The sequence below is a fragment of the Neopsephotus bourkii genome, unplaced genomic scaffold (assembly GCF_033783945.1).
Source record: "Neopsephotus bourkii isolate Nb327-2 ecotype Australia unplaced genomic scaffold, CSIRO-AGI_Nbou_v1 NB_1037, whole genome shotgun sequence".
Lineage (NCBI taxonomy): Eukaryota > Metazoa > Chordata > Aves > Psittaciformes > Psittacidae > Neopsephotus > Neopsephotus bourkii.
In genome coordinates, this window is record NW_026901526.1 from 3,431,421 (window position 1) to 3,446,438 (window position 15,018).

Here is a 15,018-nt window from a genome sequence, read left to right on the forward strand (position 1 = left end):
CACTTCTAATTTTAGACATGCTAGCATGGCTACCAGACTTTGCCTGAAACTCCAGCTCAGATACTAAATTCTAATTCTAAAGGGGAAGTGGGTATCTTTACTTCTATGGCTCAAACATCCTATTTGGAGTTCAGTAAGTAGAAATAGCTTTTAGTTTATTAATGAAAAAGTTTGCAATAGTATTTACAAAATGTAATTTGACAAAAGTTCCAAAACCATCCTTGCCTGAAACATAGCTTAAAATACAGGGAACTGTCAAATGTGAATTTGAAATTGTGCTGATAAGTTAAGAGCAATACAGTTTAGAGTCCCTGAAAGCCCCTGAAATGTGTGCTGGATTATCCTTGCAGTCTCATGGCTTCAAACTGTTAGAATGGAAAGCAGAGACAGCCATCAAAGAAAGCCTTGAACTGTTATTTTGGACCTAGCACATATTGACTTGGGACTGGGGGAAAAATAAGCAGGGTTTAAAGGAGCCTTCCATTTTGTCTGCATAATCATAAATTCTGGGATAGTTAAAGACCTAATGCAGAATGGAAAGTTCTTGAAATAACGTATTTTAAATTCTTTTTTATTTCTTTTTAATGAAAGCCATAGATAAAGCACCGTTATACACACACACATATATATGTGTGTATATATATAAATACACACACTGTTATGGGTTTTCTTTGATTTACAATGTAAATTTTAAGTCTCTCCAACAAGATCTTGTAACAGTCTTCCAGTACCTAAAGGAAGCCTATATGGAAGATGGAAAGGGACTTTTTACAATGTAGTGACATGTAGCATGTAGTGACAGCACAAGAGAATGGCTTTAAGATGAAAGAGGGTAGATTTAGGTTAGATATTAGAAAGAAAATTCTTCACTATGAGGGTGGTGAGGAACTCGAACAAGTTGACCAGATAAGCTGAGGTTGCCCCATCCCCAGCAGTGTTAAAGGCCAGGCTGGACAGGGCTTTGAACAACCTGGTCTAGTGGAAGATGTCCCTTATGTACATGACAGTAGGATTGGAACTAAATGAGCTTTAAGGTCCCTTCCAACCCAAACCATTATATGATTCTATGATTTTAATTTAGAAACTGTACATATATCAAAACTATTGCTTTGAAAAGACGCTGCTAGTACTAGCAAGAACAGTACGCACTTCAGAAGGGAGTACTGCCCAATACAACTATTTTAGAAATCAAAGACGGGGAAATACAAAGAAAAGGTACCTTCTTGATGGTTTCCAACATTGATCGTCCTCCTTGCCAGGGTTTAGAGTTCTTCCTGATGCAGGTGAGGCTGGCCATGCTGTGCCACTTCCTGTCTTCCAGCTTCTTATGAAAAGCATTCGCCAACAGGAGGACCGTGTCATATATATATAGGTTTGAAATCTGCAAATACATTAGAATGGGAGTATTAGCATTATTATTTTTGGTCTCCTGCCAGCAGCCAGAATTTGTCATTTATTTTGCCTCGCCCATAATACCCTGGTAATTAAATGACTTATTTGATATTAATAAGAAATTATACAAGTCAATAAGCCATATCTTCAGCTCCTTTAGGAACTGCAGCTAAGGGCTGTCATGCTACAAGTGATCTGAAGGAACAACTACATACATGTGAAATACAGGCAACCCAATCATTGGCACAGCTCCATTTACAGGATTTAAAGCTCTACTCATGAAAAGAAACAGAATTTATTTTTAATCAGTTGCCTGCAACTTTCAATTTTCAGCCACCAGATATTTGGACATCATCAAATTTTCTCCAAGATTGTTTTATTCTTTTGAAAAACAGAAACTCTGAAAATTTAAAATAAATAATTTCATCATGCTTTTTCTTTCCCTGTTTTTTTTTAATCAGTTCTGATTGAGACAATATCTGGAATGAAATATGACCCATTGAAATCTTTCTCAGTGTGCAGTTGCATGGTGATTCTGCAATTTATACTATTTCCTGTCAGACTGTTTGGCAATGGCTGTTGAGTCCTTGCAGGGCAAAACTCTTATTGAGTAGAGGAAATTCCAGCTTGGCATTAAAGAGATAACAGTTGAACTCAAGAAAAGAAATTACTTGTGTACAGATCCACTTACCTGTGTATGGTTTCTATGCATGTACTTTTAAATAACACATAGTACAAAGTCAGATGTGAAAGATACATTTTAATGTAAAAGAACAGAAGCTTATAATTCATGAACACTTCCGAAACAAGTAATTTACAGTACAGCTGTATTTTAGTCATTTCTGTCCTCAAATGGCAGGAACATTTAAGACACTATCATAGGGAGAAACCTCAGCTCTCCTGAATAGAGAGGTTCTTGGGAAATGATACTCAGAAATGCAAGGACCTTTGGGAATATTATTTTTAGATAACCTATTGGTCATTTGAAGCCACGGGGCCTGAAGTTATTGAGGGAAACTCAGATTTCTCAGCTTCACTATGAAAGAGACTGTAGAATATTCCTAGTGCCTGAAAATCAATTAGCCAGCAGCAATTTTCTGACTGAGGCAAGGTTTATGGGTTTCTAACTCCATCAATCACAGACAACAGACATTTCCAAGATTGTGGAATATGCTGACTACTCCATGTAAAGGTTTCTCCATACAGATAGTCTGCTCAAAGCCTTAAAAGAAGGAAGCTGCCGACAGGAAAGTACACCAGCATTGTGGAGAATACCCTTATTCTGCCTCTCAAAAATATCCAAAGACTGGGAGAGTCCTGCAGCTATTGGGAGGGGAAGGAAGCACAATAACGCAGAAGATCTGAGACACTGATTTGCAAATCTACACCATAAAATAAAGGAGGAAAAAAGAAGAAAAAGAAAAAAAAAAGCCTTTCTTTCTCATTCTAATTTCTCATTCCCATGTATTTTGTATGCTTTTATTTTCTATGTAAATTCCATCTTTATGCTGTTTTTGCCTGTGTCATCCTCAATCCGATCTGTACGGTTCTTACAGGAATGTTTTGTGACAGATTCCTTCCCTGCCTTGCATTCAGGAAAAATGTTTTTCTCCTTACCTTGCCAGAATTTCCTGGGACATTTTGTCTTCCACAGGTTATTGAAGAAGATCTAATGGTCTGCTGATATCCCTCCTGATAAAATCCCGGATCATCCATTGCCTTTACAACTTCATTGGTAGTACCATAAATGCACAGAACTTTTGATTTCTACTTCCCTTTTCCTTTAAAAGGCAATGATCCTTCACCCCCTTTTTCTCAAACATGCTTCTTTATTCTTACTCAAGGTTCTCCCATGACTCCAACGGCTGTGAATATTTCCATTTCAGTATTCACCGAGGAACTAATTTACATTCTGCAGATGCACAGGCTAGGCACCTCTGTGCATGACAGGATTAAAAGCATGCATTGAGGATCAGGGTTCAGATTAATCAAGCATTTTGAAAATAACTTGGATTATTTTTCTGTGTATTGTAAACCTACAAAGAATTCAAAGCGTTTCAGCTAAAACTGTATATCCCCAAAGAAGTCAGCAGCACAGGGACATTCAGAGGAGACTGAGAAAATTATTACTATGCTGTGAGCCAAGTTTATTTTACATAAGCCTTTGCCAAAGGAAAAAAAAATGAAACCAAAACAAGATTAAAAAAAAAACCACCAAACACAAACCAAACAAGAAAAAAACCAAACAAAAAAACAAAACAAACCACCTCTAGAGAGCAGAGACAATAAGGTCACTAATGAGACTAAATTGGTAGATGAAGGGCTACAGATGCCAAGTCATCATTTCTCAACAAAATGACAGTTCTTTCAAGGTAGCTTCCATAACCTAGTATCATGGGAACAGAAGATTATTGTCACAGTTCATGAGGAAGGATGTATTCACTAGTCTTAGAGTAATATAGCTGGGTCTTCATGAAGTATTAACAGGGCTCAGGAGTACAGAGTTCAGCAATTATTAAGCATTGTTATTCCTTCACTAACAGTTCATCTTAACATTTACAACAGTCACTGATAATGCAATGATAAAAACATTAAAATTAATTTCTACTACTCAAAATCACCCTTCCCTATCACTACCAGAAGTACACTTCATGAGTAACTGTTCTGATGCACAGAGTGGGGCTGTAATTTCAAATCATTTTATGTTTTTATTCATGTCCCATGTAAATCTACTGGGACGTTTAATACATTGCCTGGTATTGATTACTGATCCTTTATTTGATCTTAAACTAATGGCTGGACACTTCCATTAGCAAGCAGTATGTAACTGTGTAACCTCCTGTGGATGCAATTCAAAATTCGGATGTGATTTTTTTATTTTTTTGTTCCAGAGTGTAGAAGAAAGGTATTTAGCAATCAGAGTAAGTATGAGTCATTAATCTGGACAAATGGCATTTACTTTATGTATGCCTAGACCATTGCACTTAGTTTTTAAACAAAAGGGTTATGGTACTAAAACTTATGAGAATCCAGGTTTTAACTTCCTGCCTCCAAAATGATACAAATTTATAGAAATTGTTGTTTCAACTAGGACAGTCCCAGAGACACAATAAGCGCTTTTCACCAAAATGTTTTTCAGTGTTTTAATAAAGATGCTGAAAATACTAATTATTCACATGGACTTCAGGGGCAGTAAAAATAAAAATCAAGAAATCCACCCTTATAATTTCCAGGGAATATATCTGATTAGCTGCACATCGATGGCATAAAAAAAAAACACTGGAAAATTCAATCTGTAAACGGTTTCAACTGCTCGCTGGAATGGAAGTTAATTTATAATATTGTTGGGGAGAACAAAGAAGCAGCAAACAAACCCCACAGCTACTCGGAGGTCTTTGCATCACATGAACACACAAGGGAAATTGTGTCAGAGTTTTTCTTCCTTTCATTTTTCAGTGTTGTGTCCCTCAGCCACTAATGAAGTGCAGCCATCTCAGGGAAAATATGAAAAAAGCAACTCAACTGTGTAGAACACTTAAACCAGTCAAGCTTCCATCATTCCTTTGAACCAGAATGTTGTGAAAGCTTTCAACAGAATTATTACAGCTCTCCAAGCTATAGGTTGATAAAGAGGCATAGGTTAAGGTATAAGGTCCAAGCTAACATATTAAATGGATTTTGCCAATTTGTAGAGAATAAACTTTGGTTTCTTGAACCTTTTTGTCCCTAGAGTCAGTTCACTACTGAACTGAAAATGAAAGTGAAGTAGAATTGAAAAATATATCGAATGTGAAGTCTCCTATTGATACATGATTCTTATTTTCTGCCTTGATGTAGTTAGTAGGACCATGGTGCTGTAACAGAATGGGAGGACCTAAAGAATTTCACAGTTCTTAAACAGCTTCTAGAAATATCCTGTGCATCTATTGACCTTACATAGCCATATTTATTTTAAGAACTCTAATAGGAACACCGTGCCATGTGCTACAGCCAGCTATTCATGTAATCAATAGCTGTTTACTGTCTGCTTTGTGAAAAATTATGAGACAAAAGCTCTTAACAGCTAACCTGAAACAGAGCAAGACCATCCACGCTTCTCTTTTTCCTCTCACGTATATTTATTTTAAGCAAGGACAATCTTTAATACCTCCCTATTTCTCTCCCATTGTTTTCCTTCACTCATTAATTTTAGCATCATAAGATGACTGCTTTTTGCTGCTAAGTCAGATACGCTCGTCCTGCACTGCTGCCAATGCAGCCATCTTTTCACAACTTCATAAATGACCATGCAAAAAAACCCAAAAGGAGAATCAATATCTTAAGCCAATTTCAGGTTCCTGATTTGCCATAGCTTTGTCATGACGAAGAATAACCAGATACATGAGAGAGAGAAGCTGCTGCTGGAAAACTGTGTGAAGCCAGGAGGACAGTGCCCATGATCTTGTTGCTAATTTCATGTGGTAGGAAGGCTGTTATAGTTTAATTGTGATTTGTAACTAACAAATAAAAAACCTGAAAATAAGATATCTTTTGGAACATAGGCACAGATCTAAGCGCATACACCAAGACACATGCAAGAGATGATGCAGGTGCTCCCAGGAAGGCTGTCCTATTCACACCACTTTTGAGGCTTAGAGAAGACACGAGACATTGGCCATGGAGATGAAATTCTCCTCAGAGAGATGACAAAAAGTAAAATTCAACAGGACAACAAAACAACTATCCTACTGCCTGGAGATTAGGTGGCTTTTGGGGACTTTTTTCTCAATTGCTGTGGAGTAGGGGAGTTGTCATAGGCCATAAGTTTTACTCACCCACTGCCCAAGTCTTTTCTTGCCATGCCATGAGCCATTAAACTACATGTCAGAAAGAACATAAAATATAAACATTGAATTACACTAAGCCCCTGAGGGAAAACCTTGATCTGATCTAGAAAGACAGTTCCTGGGTGGGAATAGACAGGTACATGAACTACCTCCATGCTTTGGGAGAAGGGGTCCTTCGGATCACACAGTGATGAAGATATTCTGTGGTTCCCACGGAAACAGCGCTGACTTGTGTTTTGGGGGACTGGAAATGTTTGTCGAATAATTGTTAACCTTCCAATTGACCTTCTCACCAGCTCCTGCACATCTACATCATTTATTTCCTGGAAGATAAGGCAAGGGAGAGAATATACATAAAAGTTAAAATTAGAAATATTACCAACAGAGTATAAACAAAAAAAGGCAACTGATAGGACTAAGAGGTATGTGATTGCTACACAGATATTGTCCAGCTCTGCCATAACCTCTAAAAGAACATATGCATGCTCATTAAAACAACTGATGTAACACCCTTACAACAGTTGCCAAAGTTTAAAATGTACTGTGCCCAAGCTTTACCAAATCTTTGTAGACATAACTGGACTTAGTTGTTTCATTTTGGGTTTTCTCTCCCTCTCCTTTTACCCTTGATTGTTTAAGTAAAAGTGTTTCACAGCACCCTTGGCACTGTAAATCAGTAGGAAGTTGTACCATGATGTATTTCTAAGTGTAGCATTACTTAGAACCTGTGAAGTTACAGACAATTATTCAGGCCTTAATTGTTCATTTCCTGGAAAACCAGTATCAACAATCTATGAACAATGTGCAAATTAGCAAACATGATTTACCAAAAGGGTAAAGGAAATGCATCAGATCATTCTATGTGTGTACATGCTTGTTTATAGCACAACCTAATTTAAACGCAACTTTTTACTCCATGGAGCACCTATTAAGGCTTACAGCTGAACACTCATCTCTATGTACATACTTTAAAGAAAAAACAAAACCCCCTAATTAAATACACCAATATGTGAAATATTAACCTTGAAATATTAACTTTAAGGCAGGTTAGGGAAACCAAAAAAACAGTTTTAACACAGTATAAATTGTTGTAGTTTGTGAACACGGTCCTTTACACCACTGAATTACCAGGCCCTCGGGGAACACGGAGCGACAAGAGTGTGGTCTCACAAGCTACAGCAACTGACTCTAATCTTCACATAAGAACTTGAACTTTAGTTAAACAGCGTTTTTCTGGTGACTCAAATAGGGTCAACTAGTAGCTTTCAAGGCAATTATGTGTATTTTTCTGTAAAGCAGGAAAAATAAGCTACAAAATTGCTCAATCTTTTAAACTAGAATTCATTTTTCATCATGCTGAACTGCTTGTCCATAATCTGCCTTAACTACAGAGGCTGATGCCCTGAACTTTTTAGATGCTTAAATTTCTGGATAACCTCTGCCCCCCTATCTCTCCAAGTAAGGGAGGTGCTCAAGGAGACTGCATTTAACATACCCTGTTTACAGCCACAGTTTATTGAGTATTTCTGATTCTCGTTTGTGTATTTATAGCTTTTCATTTTTAAAAGGATACAGCACATCTGCACTGTTATACCTGTAACTAAATGCCATTATCTGTTATGACTATATCTAAATGCCTCTAGCCTCCTGATCTATGGCCATAAGTCGTCTTTAGGAGGCACCAGGAGATAGACTTGAACTCAAATTATGGAATTTTTCTTGTGAAAAGCAAGCAGAGTTTTTCAAAAAAGCAGCTCCTGAAACATTAAGGCAACTATCTTGGCAATTCTGGCTTCAGTTAACATTCTTTAAATTAATTATTTTGAAGCAACTTCTTTGGACATACTGTATTGAAATTAAATCTTGGTGATCCCATTAAATTTTGGAAGAAAAATACATGAGATGAAAATTTTAACTTTTCCTCTCCTGACTACAAGTATTTTATTCTTCTTCGCAGATTGTCATAGTTTCTGAATTAATCTGTTGTTAATGTTATTTATGAAATATAGATTTTTCTACAAACAAAAAAAAACCCACATGGCAACAGATGTGTCCAGTGTAATATCTTGCATTTCTGGTCAATTAATTCTTAATGTACCACAGATAATGGTTTATCTCAGCTTAAAAAGCCGTCTTTTCATTTAGTCTGTATCATTTCACTAGCTGCAAGGTAAAAAAACTAAACCAAACAACAACCAAAAAAATGCTGTTTTAGCACAATGCATGTAATTTTCAATATAATCAGAAAAGAGAGCTCAAGAAACTTCTTGTCCTGATTTTAAATGATATCCTTTCTCAGAGGATCTAAAAAAAGTTTGCCTGGTTTCATTATACACCGTGCCCAAACTGTGACAGCAAGACTATTAGACTTATTCTAATAATGTAAAGCCTGATACTTGCATGGCCATGTTATATTGCTAAGTAATACTTTAAAAGGGATTTTGACTTTCAGCTGCTCAAACATTTATCTTTTCTGCTTCAAAAGTGTGGGTTTTTTCTATACTCAGCATTTTTGGTACATTTTAATTAGAGTGTTCTCATTTTAACCTTTAGGTTGCTACCTCACAGTTTTACACATCACTTGGGAGCTAATAAAAGAATCAAAACACCAAAGAGATTTTTGTCTGATTGCCAAGGAGGTACATACATCAATAGATTAATAACAGCTATTATTTTAAAATGCTGTGAATGCCACTGATCATATCATATATTCAGATTTTAGGTTAACAACAAAGCAATGCCATGCAAAGAAAAATTCAACTTGAGTAATTTGCTATATCTTTCTTTGTCATTTTTTTAATACTTGGCATTGACTGAGTGACAAGCCTTTTATATAATGACTCTCCAACATCATCTCTCATTCTTGAATTTTGGATCTGACTTAAGAAAACTATATAAAGCGACTATTGTATGAGAGGAAACAATTTTCATTTGCACTTCAAAGGAAGATACAGTATAATGATATAATAATGGCAGATGATCTGTTACACAAGGACCAAATGTAAAAAACTATTACAGAGTTGGCCAAGCTGAACTGAGTTGGCACCTGTATAAATTTAGGTTAGATTATGTGGTTTTGATTTATTTATTTATTTATTTTTAATCAGAAGTTCAATACATAGTTTCAAAGCTTTCTTTTGTTGGTCTGAACTTGGACTAAAGGCAAGGTTGTTCTATTTGAAATGGAACAAAGATAAAATCAGATGTACGTTTCATCTGAGTAGGCAAATAAATAAGGAAAGAAGTGCTATTTTAAATTAATAGGTCTTTGCAGATGAATTAGGAAAAGGAACTGAAGAGGATCACAGCAAAATACCAGGCAGAGACTCCAGTTGTAAGCAAGGCCTAATATACACTGCTGTTCAGTTTTCATTCTCATTATTTTAAGATAAGCAGCATAGGCAGAGACCATTCACCACAGAGCAACTGCACAAGTAGGCAGAGGCATGAAGGGGAAGAATGTATTCGGTCTTGTCATAAACATCAACCAAAGGCAGCAATACTTGCTTATGGAGACATCTTAACTTGGGTCCAAGATTATTCCAGTATTTTTATCATATACTGGACATGCCCTGTTTTTCAGTACATGTCATGCCTTCATCACATTCTTCAAGACACTCAAGAGAGGAGAGTGTTTCTTCCTCCAAAAGCCAGCAGCAGAGAGCAGGAGGCACAGCAGGAAAGGGTGGGCACTCTACACCCTTTTGAGGATGGCTAATGGGCTGCCACATTTGTGCTATGCCCTTCCTGAATTTCTCAGCACTTTCCAAAGAGAAGTAGCTATGCAAAAGGCATAACTAGATGAAGTTCCAAGACAAGTAAAGGGAGATCTTGAACTTCATAATAATTTGCTCTCTACATCTCCTTTATGTTCCTTAGGTTCTGAAGAGTATGATGCAAAAAAAGAAGAAAATTGATAGGACAAGGAGAAATCAATTTTAGATTTCACAGAGGAAAAAAAACAGGAGTTTGGAGATAACAGGGCTAAGCCAGCCTGTCCATTTGCTCTCACCTTTGAAAAAGAAAGAGCTGGCAGCTTGGTTACTGATCTGCACCAGAGAGAGGGGCATTTCACACCTGACCTGCCATCACCACTGGAAAATGTAAGGGTTCAAATCAACCTATAATGCTATTATCATTCTATTATCCATATTAAAATGTAGAATTATGTGAGCTCCTAGAACTGAGTTGTGATTTTAGGACCTGACCTAGCTTCTTGGGCTTAAAAGATAGTTATGCTTTATGCTTTTCTTCACGGTGGAGTGCATTGGGTTGAAACATGGTGGAACTAGATGAATTCATCAGCCAAGGACCAGCCCTCCCCTAGAAAAAATGTGTTCATCTGAAAGCAGCCTTTGAATACAACCCTGTGTGTCTCCCAGTCATCTCTTGTGCTATGATGGGCAAACCTGTTGGATCTTTTTCCATAAACTGTTCTTTAAAAAAGTCTGTTGGGGCTTTTTATTTGGTTGGTTTGGGGGTTGTTTTGTGGGTTTGTTTTTTTTTTTGTTTGTTTTGATTTTCTTTTCCCTCAAAGAAGGAGTTTTTCCAGACTGATGTCTTTGGTAATTAGAAACCTTTTACTAACTTTTGATCTGAATTTATTCATGACCAAGTTGAACTCATTTGTTTTTGTGCCAACCCTGTCCTCTGGACCTTGACAGTGATGCATTTATTCATTCTCTCTCTGTGTTTATAAACAGAGAGCATATCCTCTTTCAGTCTTTGTTTTCATAGGCTAATCAAGCCAACCTTTTCAGCCTCTTCTCACACAAATCAGCTTTTTTGTGCACCAGTTCCATTGTAATTTTAATAGAGCTGGTCATAATTGTGCACATTATTGCAGATGAAATCCAATCAATCCTTTGTAGAGTAGCATTAATATTTTCACTTCCTGTAGGATAACTGTAGGCAGTGCAATGTATTTTGGGCTGTCCTGGAGTAAACAATGGTAATAGAGAACTGGTGGCAGCAATGGGCATAGTAAGATAACCCTGACTGTTTAATGAAGGAAAACACTTGAGATGCATGAATTTAAAATAAAAAAGACATTTCTTTCATTTAAAAAGAGCAAAAGAAAGTGCTGAAAATCATACAAATGCACCATTTTTAGTTCATTAAATAAAATCTAAGCTTACTATACACTTGTGATTTAAGTCATAGTACATATATATTTTTACTATCTTGGTATTTTGAAGTTATATTTACTATTGCGAAGAGGAAAAGAAACAAGCAGAAAGAGACAGAGTGTTAGAAATCCATTGTAATGTTTTTTTTAAGGCATATTTGATCATCACTACATTCAAATCTATGACTCGTGCAAATTTTAAATAAAGAATTGCACCATCTGCTTTAAGGCTCTGAAGAAACAGGAATAATTATTTTCCTCAGCTGACTGCACTGATCAGAGGCGATTTGTATTATTTGCAAAGGTCTAATACAATGTATTCTGCTTTAGAAAATTATGAATCCTTTCATTTTATAGGAACAACTCCCCTCCTCCTACACATGCATTGCTATTATGATACAGATTCTTCAAGCAAATCTGCTGTGTTACATTAAATAACAACTAATGGGACTGTAAAAATTAAGGAACGCTTTCCAGGCATTACAGCATTTAGAGTGAGCAATTAAAATAACAGATGTTAGCTCGAAAAGCCTAAGCAGATTCCTGATCACAAAACTGAAGGTGGTAACTATTCTATGATTCTATAATTCTATTTCCTTCTTTATTACTATACTCTGCAAGGGTGTTGTATCCCCTTAGCACAGTGATGGAAAAGGAAATCAATTCAATCCTATTTTGGTATATCAATTATTTGAATCCTATGTGGATTTTGCCAAACAATGCACTTTGACTGTAATAAATCACCTAAAATTTTGAAATTAGGAGGACAGAGAAGCAGTGTTACAACTACTTAATCAAGAGTCTGATTTAGCCAATATGGGCACACACAGATATCTAAATTGTCAAAGATTCATGTAAGCAACAAAATGGACATAGCTCTGAGGTCATCAACAGCAAATGGACAACCACATCAAATGGACTTGGGTATGAAGATATATATGTTACACACCACACAGTAAGGGGCCCCTAAATAACTGCATTTCCAAATCTTGCACTGATTTAGTGGGGGCGCTGTAACCTCATTACTGAGCTAGTAAAATGTTGCCATAAGCAAGCAACGTTATGCAACTTTCACCATTCAGGAAATATTCAAGTTTCTGTTGTAATTTGAACATAATAAGGAAAAACAGGACAAAACATGATACTTTCCATAACCTTACCTACAAATCTTATTTATTGTTAAACTCATTTCTGTGTTTGCAAAATACTGAGATTATTAACATTTTGAAATGCATGTTAAAAGTAAGTTACTTAGGTGGGAATATGGATTTACGTCCAGAAGCAGATTAAGCAGAGATGGCATTAAACATGTTCACATTCTTTAAAATAGACAGCACAAATGACTAAACAAAATACAGAGATTTTAATGGCTAGAGTTTACAGCAGTTTGTCAGAATGAAGTTAATTGTGGCTTTCACCCGTTTCACATGTAAGACTATAAAACTAATAAGGGACAATGTATGGTTCTCTGTGTACATGATTCAGCTCTCCTAAATGATGGGACCACAGCCCAGAGGAAGAGTTTTGGAGTAAAGAAGGCAATTAAGTGGTAACCACTTCGATTGCGCTGCCATTTAATCTGCTGCAATGTGCAAATAACAATGCTTAGAAAGCAGTTTGTTTTTTTATTTTCCCCAACAGAGATTCCCCAGGGAATTCAAGGGTTCTGCTTTTCATAAAACAAATGAAAAATGAGAATGTCGTCAAATCTATGAACTGTGTTGTTCAATGTCTTATATAGAAAGCGACTTCATATACTGACTTGCCATATTTTAGCTGACAAGCATTCATGGAAGAACCTATTTCACAGTTTAAAAAATAGAATTTCAATTTAATTTTCTTCTTTTTTTTTTTTTTCCTTCAGAAACATTCATACAGGATTCATGGTGCACAACAATGTTCACTTGACAGTTACCTCATTTATAATGATCCAGTGACAGTCGAAAGCAACCAAATTAGTCTCCACGACCTGAAATAGAGAACAAACCAGCTATCAGTCAGCTTGCTTGTGAAAGCCAGGAAAAAAATTAAGTGGATTCTCTCTGCAAATGACAAAACACGAAGCACATGCTCTCTAAGACCTGTTACTCAACTGAGGCTGGAGAATCTTTAAAAAATTCTGCAGAAGCATATGTGTTATTGTTTGACTTGCTAATTAAACTTGGAAAAAAAACATTTCCTTGCTGACATCAAAGAAAAGAATGTGTTTCAGTTGAATGAGGAGAAAATGAAATTGTTTTTGCCTTAGCATTATGTGTTGAGAGGGAGCAACAGAGAGAAAGGCAGAAAATTAGTATCAAGTAACTCTTGTTAGATTTCTGTAGTTCATGCCCCTAAGGTGTTTTCAGTGTATAGCTACCCTCAAAGCCTGTGAATTAAAAAACCCAACCCAAACCCAAATCAAATAAACCCATACCATAAATGGTGGGGTTCACAGAAATGCAAAATTGCTGGGGGGAAGGGTTCTCTTGAAAAAGAGGGCTTTCACAGGAATGGTGAATGACCACCTTCCCCAGGCTCCATGCACAGAGGGCCTCTCTCACACATGATCTTTCCTTTGCTGAAAATTATTTCCAAGGGTTGTTTACATGCTGGACTTAAAATGTACTTCCTAACTCATCTTTCACTCAGCCCTATTCTTTCCCTCCTTGAATCCACTACAGTTTGTGTCGAGTTATGTTTGATTCACCTTCACAGTGGAAACAGTAAGCAGGGAAAAATATATTGGGTCTGCTTTCATTAGCTAGGAAAGAAATCAGCGACAGGAAGGAGCCCAGAAAAAAATCTACAGGGAAAGCTGGACACCTTTACATTCTTCTAATTTTTTTTAAATGAAATTGAATTATCATTGACCTTGAAATAGTTTTAAACCCAAATTAATCCTGTTTTATTTGTATAATCACCATGTTCACCTTGATTCACAATTCAAAACTACTAGATTCTTAAAAGTGCATTGAATCCAACACATAAAAAACTGAAAAATTGAAAAAAGGTTTGGGTGCAAAGGTTTGGGTGAAAAAAGGTTTTAATGTAAAATAGAGGACTAGTGCTGAGTGTTATTACTTGGACCATTGCACAGCAGTCATATTTGGCTTCTAATACTGACCAACACAAACAGCAGTTGCCAAGGATGATTGCAACTTAAAATGTGCATGTTGTCATGGTTTAGGCCCAGACAGTAACTCAGAACCACACAGCCACTCGCTCACTGCCCCATCTGCATCCCAGAGGGATGGGGAGGAGAATTGAAAGAATGTAACTCCCACGGCCTGAGATAGAGCAGTCCAGTAACTAAGCTATAACACAAATCACTACTGCTGCCACCAATAATAATAATGATAAGGGAAATAACAAGGGGAGAGCACACAACCGCTCACCACCGGCTGACTGATACCCAGCCCTACTAGAGCAGTGAACTCACCCTTCCAGATAACTGCACCCAGTTTATATACCGGGCATGAATTGCTGCAGTATGGAATACCCCTTTGGCTAGTTTTGGTCAGGTGTCCTGTCTCTGCTAAAAACATTGGTGTTATCAGGACTGTTCCTGGACTGAAAGTCAAAAACACAGCCCTGCACCAGCTACTAAGAAGGATAAAAATGTCTGCTACTGCTGAATCCAGGACACATGTCCAAAGGAAAACAATTTATCTGGCCATAAATCTTAAGAGC

At 36.7% G+C, this 15,018-nt stretch overlaps 1 protein-coding gene across 1 annotated transcript in view; it reads right to left on the reverse strand.

The window, feature by feature from the left end:
• Positions 1 to 15,018, reverse strand: part of GRID2 (glutamate ionotropic receptor delta type subunit 2) — a 581,701-nt gene that overhangs the window by 215,319 nt on the left and 351,364 nt on the right. The window contains exons 4-6 of the mRNA XM_061360976.1: positions 13,262 to 13,315; positions 6,368 to 6,541; positions 1,220 to 1,381 (exon numbers count right to left, since the gene is read on the reverse strand). Coding sequence (XP_061216960.1) covers positions 1,220 to 1,381; positions 6,368 to 6,541; positions 13,262 to 13,315 — 390 coding nt within the window. The remainder of the gene's footprint in view (positions 1 to 1,219; positions 1,382 to 6,367; positions 6,542 to 13,261; positions 13,316 to 15,018) is intronic.